The sequence below is a fragment of the Protomyctophum bolini genome (assembly GCF_963924005.1).
Source record: "Protomyctophum bolini genome assembly, chromosome: 3".
Classification (NCBI taxonomy): domain Eukaryota; kingdom Metazoa; phylum Chordata; class Actinopteri; order Myctophiformes; family Myctophidae; genus Protomyctophum; species Protomyctophum bolini.
In genome coordinates this window covers 33,238,668-33,248,828 of record NC_137864.1, presented here as the reverse complement: position 1 = coordinate 33,248,828, position 10,161 = coordinate 33,238,668, and the positions used below count along the sequence as shown (strand labels likewise).

The 10,161-nt window shown below is 44.0% G+C and overlaps 1 protein-coding gene across 1 annotated transcript; it reads left to right on the top strand.

The window, feature by feature from the left end:
• The first annotated feature begins 346 nt into the window (after positions 1 to 346).
• tnip2 (TNFAIP3 interacting protein 2) lies at positions 347 to 9,854 on the top strand. The gene is made up of 6 exons (XM_080759427.1): positions 347 to 1,039; positions 3,044 to 3,346; positions 4,027 to 4,113; positions 6,843 to 7,133; positions 7,754 to 7,870; positions 8,110 to 9,854. Exons 1-6 carry the CDS (start codon positions 671 to 673, stop codon positions 8,416 to 8,418), a joined length of 1,476 nt encoding a protein of 491 aa, XP_080615553.1. The 5' UTR covers positions 347 to 670; the 3' UTR covers positions 8,419 to 9,854.
• The last annotated feature ends 307 nt before the right edge of the window (positions 9,855 to 10,161 follow it).

Below are 10,161 nucleotides of genomic sequence, written 5' to 3'. Positions count from 1 at the left end.
ACCCTCTTTATACTTTTGTATGGAATTGTGCTTGAAATGTACTGTAATTCTGCAAACTGTTAATAAATACTTCAATCAATCAATACGCCACACACCCTCCCTTGATCTGTGTTGATATGAACGTAAAATTATTTCCTTTTATAGGCCTATTGTTGGATAAATCAATACAGGAATAATTGCAGGCCTACTACTACTATTAAAAATATAATTATATATATTTTTTAACAACAACAACAATACGTGTTTAATTAATTGATACTACGTTTTTAGATTAAATAAATAAATCTATTGTAGTTCATGTGGTCGCCGTGACAACCCCCCGGGGCCTTTAACCAATGATAGCTCAGTCGTCCGGGCAGTGGGATGGTTGCAAGTATACCAGTAAAAAATTCCGCGTACTACTACTTTGGGGAAGTCCCCGTACTGAGGAAACCCCCCTGTGAAAAACTACATGATTTATGCGACCCTCCCTCCACTCCAGTCCTGCTAAACACTTCCACTCCGCAAGCCGTAGAGAGCATATATTACACACTTCATAACAACCTCTCAATGCTGGAATTAACTCCTGTTTTATCCGGCTAAACAAAATTCTATAGCCTACTTATCGGGAGTATCGGGGAATCGATACCGTCCATCGATCGATCGAAGCCAACAACACACATACACCGCGATGGATCATCATAGTTTCAGCGTGAGCGACCAGGACGCGATTAAAGACAAACTGCGGAGTTTTAGCACTTTGAACACTCTCTACCACGAGACCCGGCAGGAGATCGAGGCGTTGAACCGGGAGATCTGCAAGAGGGACGCAGCCATCACGGACCTGAGGGCGCGTCTGGCCCGGTACGAGAAGATCTACATCAACGTGGATCTCCTGCAGGAGGAGGACAAGGAGAACCAAGGAGAGTCTTCTCCCTCCGTGCTGGTAGGACCATCCCGGTCCCTGCTGGAGAGTCTGTGCAAGGAGATCTGCAAGCTCAAACAGAGGAGGAACGAGGCTGAGGTTAGAGCCACACGACAGGCGGAGACAAGCCAGCAAGTGAGTTAATATCAACGCTGTTAAAGAACCCCACACACTTAATTCATCTCCCACACAAATGACCAAATGCCAAATGGGTCCATTTGGTCACATGTGTGTGTGTGTGTGTGTGTGTGTGTGTGTGTGTGTGTGTGTTGTGTAACTGTAGGCTACTACTATACATGAACTCCAGGGAGTCAGTGGTGGACAGTTTGCCTATAACATAATAAACAGTTTGCAACAATAACATAATGTAGACATAGGCCTACAGTAGCCTACCAGTATGCAAAAATGTCATAAAGTACAAAAGTATTGGCATAGAATATACTTGTAGGCCTACCAAAAGTGAAAGTATGTCTATTCATTAGGCAGAATGTCACATTTAACATGTTTTGTCAAAGGTTATTATTGTTTGTAAACTGCTCCAGCCTCCAACATGTGGCCATTTGTGTAACTTGTGTCTATTAGTAGTATGCTGTGGTTACTGTATAATCTTTACTGTGTAATCTATAGCCTACAGGGTATGGGTCTAACGGTAGCAATTAACATGGTTACTGTGGTTACTCATCATACATCATCATCATCATCATCATGAACATTTATATTATTCAATGTATGCATTTACACTATTAACATGCAAACAATCTAGATCAGGCTTAGTAATATTTAGAAACGCATGAGGCTTTGTTCTTAATAACTGTTAAAAAACATGTTTACATGCTATTATGACCACCACCATTGCTGTATATCATCTTATTAACATACTAAGGTCGATAAGCATCGACTTATAAGATCATTATTAACTATGAATTAATGCTTAATTACAGCAAACATTAAGTTGTTGCCCATATGATATTGGATCAGCAGCATTTCTTAACCAAAAACACATGACACCTTCCAGTTCAAATCTGCTGCTGAGCCAATCTGAAAGTGACTCGGAGCAGGGTATGTTTATGTTACCTTCTGGAAAAGGGAACCACAGTGATCATCTTATTATTAGAAGATAATAAAGCTATTAAAGAAGACGTCCTTCATTTATCGTACTCCAGTATCATGCCAGTCCTAATATGGATCTTCCATTGTTAATTATAATGTCCTGATACTGTATCGGCCCTTATTTGTCACATCGGGTCATATTGGTATCGGCGAATATGCCATATAACCACTGATCCGACACAGGGGTAAGGAGTTGACACTATGGCAGGTAAATAACAATGTTGGGGCATGTGGGGTTTGCTTTCGAGTTGCCCAAACTGCAAGTGCACATTTGAGTGAGGAGGCTGCTATATAAACACAACACGACATATATAGAACACGAGATATACAACGAGATCACAACACTGGTGTCGGTATCGGCTAACACAGAAACTGTGGTGTCGGGATCGGATTGGGAACGAAAAATTGGGACATCATTATTAATGTAGCATCACTGAATCACAATCATTTAAATTGTTTTATCCATTTATATGTTGGCGGCAGTATACCTTACCTATCCACTTTGTGCATTGTGGCACATAAGGCCTTCACAGAGCACTTCCCACCTTTCACGGTCAGCTGCTGCAGTCCTCACTTCAAACCAGGATTTCCATCCTGCCCTGCGCAACTGCGCATCATGGTGTCTCTCCTGTTGTGAGGACTGGCTACAGCGTTCCCCAGATTGGGTGACTTTGCTCTGCTTCTGGATTCTGTAATAATGTTTACAGAATGTCTGGATGGCCAGTGGAATTGCTCTTTGTCTTATCTCTACCCTTTGACCTGTTCGGCATGGGTGACCCTGCCAGAATACTCTTGCTGACATAGTTGTACGGGTCATGGAGACGCGCAAATCACCCCACCACGATAAGGTGGTGATCCCGCCGGGGGAGTTATAATCTAAATAATAAGATCCACAAGCTTTTTTATGTCTTCTGGGGGTCCCATGGCACAAAACATCAGATTGATAATATGAATTCAAATACACATCAATTTGGATGGTCCTTGACGTGGAAACAGTTTGAGAACCTACTGTTCTTCGAACCCCCTTAGGAGATCCAGAGGTTACGCGTACAGCTGGGCGAGAAGGAGCGAGAGCTGGAGGTTGTGCGGTGCCAGCCAGACCACCAGAAGGACCAGGAGATGGAGCGGCTGCGCTCGGCCCTGGAGGAGAGGGACCGTGTCCAGGCCACCAGGGCCGTCCTCTGCAGCTCCTTGGCCGAGGAGGCCGACCAGCTGAGGCGACAACTAGACGCCACAGTCAGGGTGTGCCAAGAGCTGCTGGGAAGACTGGAGAAGGATAACAAAAGTGGAGCGATTACGGAGGAGATGTCTCGACAGCAGGAGTCTAAGGAGGTGTGTGTTTCCTCAGCCATTGGTGTATGAATGTGTGTGAATGGTTAATGTATTACAATGGACAATGCATGTAAAGCGCCTTGGATAAAGGCCCTATATAAATGCACCATTTGCCATTTATAATCCTTCTTCTGGTCAAAAATAGCCGATCTACATTCTACAATCTATCTCGGAAAGATTCTGACACATTGAGAACTTTTGGAAAAACCCATGAAACAATTTCTACATAATGAGTACATTTAATTGTGGTACTTTATGCTTTGATTGCAATACTAAGTACGTTTAGTACATTTAGTAAAAATTGGAATATAGGACTTTTACTTGTAACTATAACTGTAACTTGTAAGTATTAATATTAGTAATGCTACTTTTACTCAAGTAAAAAAATAAAATTGAGTGCTTCCACCATTGGTTGTGTTGTAATGACTGTACAGTATGTGCAGTGACTTAGCGATAATTGCTATGTTTACGCGCTTGATATTTGCTTTGGTAATAGCGGGGACGATTTGTGGTTTTTCACTTAATGCCTCTGCTTTGGATGATGTGTGCAGTGTGTGGAGGGAAACTCTCTACTTCTGGAATGTCCCACTCCATCTCATGATTAAAAACAAGAGTTATATTGTCATTTTGGTTTGGAAAGGTGCCTGTTGTTTCATCCTTCATCATTCATTGTGTTCCAGATGACAGAGTCTCCTGGCTTGGTCACCAACACCCAGATACGCCAACTGGAGCAGGAGAATCATCAGCTCAAGCAAAGAGTGACATATGTAAGTGGAACGATGGAACATTTCCTTTTTAACTTCCAATGTACAGTATCTTGTATCCTGTATATCTCTGAGCTCTCCTGATTGCATAAAATTGGTGTCCTGAAAATGCATTCTGTTTTTTAAAGAGCTATAATTTAAGAGCTCATAGACCAAGCTTGTAGTTCTACTTTCATAAAACTAGAGGTCACTACACAGCCTTCACACCTACGGCCGATCCGACCGATATCCGAGTCATGGTGTCAGGGGCTTTGTCAGAGTATGGTTATGTCTGAGTCATAGTGACATGGCCCTGGTTAGGTACTGCCTACAGTACATATGACCGTATAACGGTTGCAACATAACAATTAAGGAACCAATTATAGCAAAAATGAGGGAGGTTGTGGGTCAGTTCAGAATAAGAATAACTAAAGAAATCAGTTGAAGTAAACATTGAAGATGCTTTGCTACAAGCAGAATCTGCTAGAGCTACTTACAGGTGTTGCAGGTTACAAGTGTTGGTAATCCTCGGTGGATGGATGATCTGAGCATTGCGAGTACCAACTGTCAGGGTCATCAGCTGGGAGCCATCCTTCCTTGGTGTTTCGCCCCTTTCATCCCAGAACATCTCCGGATGGTGGGGCCCGCGGTCAGGGACGTCTCCCTGCCGCTCCCTGCAGCTGGACTCGGGACTATGCATGGCAGGGGCGTCCTACTCCCTGAGCCAGGTCTGAACCTGGCCGCATACCTTCTGCTTCTTGACTGGTTGTCAGTGGGCTAGGATCCTGCAGGGTTCCAACTGTGGGCTCTCTTCAGCCATATCCATCTTGATGTGGTCTCGGCTACAGTGGCTATCTCCCCAGTGGCTTTCTTCAGTTGCTTGGGATCCAACCCGATCTTCTGCAAGAAGTAGTGCACTGATGTTGCTGGGAAACCACGGCAGCCAACTTCGATGGGGAATAGGGATGCGTGCCATCCTTTGATAAGAGCCTCATCAATCAAATCCTGGTACTTGGCTTTCTTCAATTGGAGAGAGATGCCTAGTCTGTCCTCCCAGGGCACTGTTAGTTCTGCTACCAAGATGTTTTTTGTGGTCCTGGATAGTAGGATCATGTCTGGTCTGAGAGAAGTCACAGCCACCTCTTCTGGAAAAACAAGCTTATTTTTCAGGTCCACTTGCATCTCCCAGTCAGAAGCTCTGTGTAAAATGGAAGGTGGTTTCTTGGCAGCTCTCCTTGCCTTAGGAGCCTTATCTCCTTGCTTTTGGAATTGGACGACTTCTGGTGGTAGTGCCCGATGTTTGTTGGCCATGGCCCTCTGCAGTTCTGTCCATTTGGCAACTTCTGCAAGGACCTTATCGTGTCTCCATCTGTATCGGCCTTCTCCCAGTGCTTTGGGACATCCCGTTAAGATGTGATTCAGTGTACAGAGGGATGCTCCACACTGCTTACAGGACGGATCCTCTTCTTTCCCCCAGATCTTTAGGTTGTTTGGGGTTGGTAAGAGGTCAGCCACTGCCCGCAAGAGGAAGGACAGCTTGCCCTGGTCGGTAGCCCAGAGTTCCTTCCAGGACAGTGGACGATCCTGTGCCTTGTCCCACTGCATCCATTGTCCTTGAACTGCAAGCCCCGTCGCCTTTACACGGCGGTCTTCTTCTACTGTCTCTCGGACTCTGCACCACAAGTCCTCTCTTTCCTTTGGCGTCAGATTTGCTCCACCTCTTGGTGTTGTAGTGTCCAAGTCCCAGTCGCCCTTGACAGACCAACCCGGCGATCTCCTGGTGCCTCCAGTGTGCTTCTGCTTCCTTCACTGCTTCCTGGGGTTTCCACTTCCTGCCGCACTTGATGAACTTATTAGCGTGTCTGACTTTCTCATCCTCAGATAGAAGCAGTGTGCTGACTGCTCTTGCCTTAGTGGCTTTGAATTCTTCAAACACTGATGAGACTGGTAGGCGGAGCTTGGATGTCTTGCTGTACAAGTTCACTGCGCTGAAAGATGGGGGGACTCCCAGCCATCTTCGTATCAGTAAATAAGTTTAACTGTAATTTATTAAATCAAAACAAAATAAAGTTTAATAGCAAAAGTTTACTTAATGAAATCAAAATAGAATTAAACTGCCTCAAAAGGGAAGAGTGTAAAGCTCAAGTGTCCTGGCACTGTCCAAAACTAAACTTAAATGTCCAAAAAATAAATCCAAATGGAACCCAGTCAATGCTGTTTAGTGGTAAGTCTCCTCTTATAAATAAATCCAAATGGAACCCAGTCAATGCTGTGTAGTGGTAAGTCTCCTCTTATAAATAAATCCAATGGTAGAATCCAATATTCCGGAAAGTACTCCAGAAAGGAAATATGGCAAGACTTGGGAAATATTCCTCTTGCTTCTCCAGTAGCCTGTCTGTCTCTCTGTTCACCTCCACTCTGGACTGACAGAGTCAAACTCTCCAGGTGGCCCAAACATTGTGATTGCCCATCAGCCAGGCAAGCTGTGGGCGGGGTCTCTCAATCACGGCTTGTTGCCATAGCAACACATACATCTCACTGGCTTCTTGTAGCATATAGTCCAGCAGATAAATAGGAAAATGTCATAGAGCAGCGGATTGGTAGAAAATAATAAAATACATGAAAATTGAAACAATGTGACTCTGGGCGCAGAGGTTACAACCGTATAGCGATTATTTATGGTCTGATACATTATGGTCTGCCCGTCCGACAATTTTAATAAAAGATAATCAATACTGAAACTATCTTTTCAGGTGGAAGGCCTGAACTCTAAATGGCAGAAGTACGACTCCAGCAGGGAGGAGTATGTCAGGGGTCTGTGCCAGAGGCTGAAGGAGTCCGGGAGCCTCCAGGGGGGTATTTCCTCCTCCGGCCCCCAGGGACCCATCAGGTCCGTTCTGGGGGCCCCTGCTCTGCTGCACCAGGAGATCGCCAGGCTCAACGGTCTGCTGGAGGAGAAGATGAGAGAGGCGACGAGGATGGGCCGAGACATGGAAGATGTGAGGAGACGAGACCAGGAACGCATCCAGACGCTGGAACAGCAGGTAGACTAGTGCGCATTGCTCTCTCTCTCTCTCTGTGTGTGTGTGTGTGTGTGTGTGTGTGTGTGTGTGTGTGTGTTAATTTGAATGTGTATATACACTATATGCACATATATCTATGCATTAAGTGTGTTTGTGTTTGCCGTCTTTATATGCAATGTGCGTAAATATGGAGGTAGGGGTGTTTGGCTATGTGCGTGGATGCTGCTTATTACAGTTTACAGTATTTCCCTTTGCGCATTTTCAAACAAAAATACCAAGCAAGTAAGCAACACACCAAGCTCACAACATGTTGCAGCATGTGCTTGTATATCGGTTTCTTAACCCCAACCTGAATATTGTCCTAATTGTAACTGTAAACTCCAAAAACCTTAAAACAACCATTTCTCTTGTGATTACCAGGACACGTGTCCTCTCTATTTCTCAACTTCTACTATATTTGTGGGGGCATTTAGTCCTCACTCCTCACAGTAATACATGTACACGAATGCTGGCACGTGTGCGCACGCGCACACGCACACGCACACACACACACACACACACACACACACACACACACACACTTTGTATTTATATAACATTTAGCAGCCCGTGACTAAACAGCGTTTCTGTGCTCTCCTCAGGTGCTCATCTACACAGAGGACTTTAAGTCAGAGCGTGCGGACAGAGAGAGAGCACAGGGCAGAGTCAACGACCTGAAGGAGGAGATCTCCAGACTACAACAACAGCTACACAAACAGGTCAGACCACTGTCTCTTCACCAATACCAAAGACATTGCTCTCAGAATGGTTTTATAAGTTAAAACGTCCTTTGGTTTTTGTACCTTGTAGAACTACAACTCCAATGAGTTTTGTCAGTGCCATTTTTGGCACAGGTGACGCACGTGTGACCTCACTTGATCGATCAAGTGATGACTTTATGCCTGGAGAAAGTCTATGACTTAAACTGATGATAACGTTGGATTTCATGGTTTTTCAGGGAGCGGGAGGAAGAGACAACAGAGACATGGCTCCGGTGTGTCGCGTCCACATCGGACACAGGATCTCATCGCGGCGGCACAACAAGGACTCTACTGAACAGTTCCAGAGGAGCGCGGCAGACCCTCCCCGACGACAGGGCGTTAGCGCAGGGCGTCCGGCGCTAACGGCCACGGCGGTGCCCCCCAGCCCCAACTGGACAGAATGCCGGGGCCTGTCAGACCTACAGTGCCCGCGGTGCCTCACCACGTTCGACGAGAATGATGCAGCGGAGTACCTGAACCACTGTGAGGAGTGTGCCAAGCTATGATCACTCAAAACAAGCTATGGGCACTCGAAAGTCACCGATGAGGTTAACCCCCAGGCGCACAAGCCCCTTCTGACAAATCCTGAGCACTGAACAGTTACATGTCACGCCCAGAGGGATTACGTTGTCCTTGATGACAGATGGGATGGAGAGACGGTGAAACTGCAGTCCGAGAGTTTTGGGTGTCACAGCGGGAGTACTGGGTAGAGCTAGGCCTATCATATTATGCAACAGTTTTGGACATTTGAGGTTTCCACCCATGTTATATTAAATAGATTAGAATTTATTTCTGCACTTTTTTGATAAGATATGGGTCAAAACATCAGCTAACTGGTGTTCTAGGACTAGGACAAAATCGGGATCGCCATCGGACACAAATATCTGCCATCGGGCCGGGTTCCAGTGTCTGTCACAGGATGTTGCCTTCATTGTTGGACAGTGGATGCCAATGCAATTTATTATTGCCACATACCTCAATTTATCAAATTCTACGTAAACCTTGTTGCACTTTCTTGACGTGTTGGCCAACAACCCTAAAGCGTGGGAGCAAGTAATTGTTGTTGTTAAAATAAGTGTTAAATACCTCTATTATGATAGTAATAATTGGTATAATGTGTTTGTTTCCGTAACAGGCGTCTTTCACATCTCTCCGGCTGATTAGTAGAAACAGAAAAATACATGTTTAGGTCGGGGTACCTAATCTAAGGATTAACGAGTGAAATTGGAAGAGAGTCAACTCTAAGACTAATAATGAGAAGACCAAAGTAGAGCTGCAACACTACAATTTAAAACGGATAAATTGGGATCTCTTTTCTGATTGGATGAAATTGGTGACCACCAGAAAATGTGTTTTATGTTTACTAAAGCGTTGGAGAGACTGTCACACCCCTACTCTATTGTAATGATTACAATCAGAATATAGGGCTTTAACTTTTACACTTTGTTGTGTGCTTGTTTTAACCAAAAACATCACATTCACCACCTTTAAAGTAGGGGTTAGGATTTAGAGATTTGTAACACATAAGCTTCTGATTCTAAAATGTCTAGTTTAAGAATATGGTGCTATTGTTTACTTACCGATTTATCTCTATTTTTGGAGGTCTAAATATTATATATTCTGAGAAACATAATTAAATATATATCACAGTATTATTATCTTAATATTTATTCTCTTAATATAAACATACATTTTAGAAAAAAGATAATTATTAGTGCAATATTTGGCCTTTTTCTGTCACCCAAAAATAGGTTGTTCCTTTTTTAACTGGTAAAGCAAGCAATGTGGGACAAAAAAGGGAAGTGAGTTTAGAATGTTTTCTTTTTTATAAAACACATTTTTGGGGAAAAACATCTGAATTGAGACTTTGGCTTCGATCTGACATTTTTCCCCCCATTACAATCTTGAGCTGGCAAAGAATTATTTTTATAATAAAAATAATATTGTTTACTACATTATGCATCATATGGTGGTGATTTATGAACTGTAAAACAAAACAAAGATGTAACTGAGATTTGTAATTAGTTTGTCAAAATTGAAATTCTGAACGCAAACCCCTACAAACCACGAAAATGTTGACCATAGCCAAAGTGTGTACGCGACTGTGTCCGTGTGTGTCACGTGTGTGTGTGGTGTGTGTGTGTGTGTGTGTGTGTGTGTGTGTGTGTATGTGTGTGTGGACATACATGTGTACACAGTGGAAAACCCCTTCTGAACTCAGCCTGAATGGGCATGCTGTTAGTGTGTGA

Excerpts from the sequence above, each read along its gene's own strand:
- tnip2 (XM_080759427.1), top strand. The coding sequence starts at position 671 with ATGGATCATCATAGTTTCAGCGTGAGCGACCAGGACGCGATTAAAGAC. Across the intron at positions 4,114-6,842 it reads TCAAGCAAAGAGTGACATAT|GTGGAAGGCCTGAACTCTAA; the intron begins GTAAGTGGAACG and ends CTATCTTTTCAG. Across the intron at positions 7,871-8,109 it reads AACAACAGCTACACAAACAG|GGAGCGGGAGGAAGAGACAA; the intron begins GTCAGACCACTG and ends ATGGTTTTTCAG.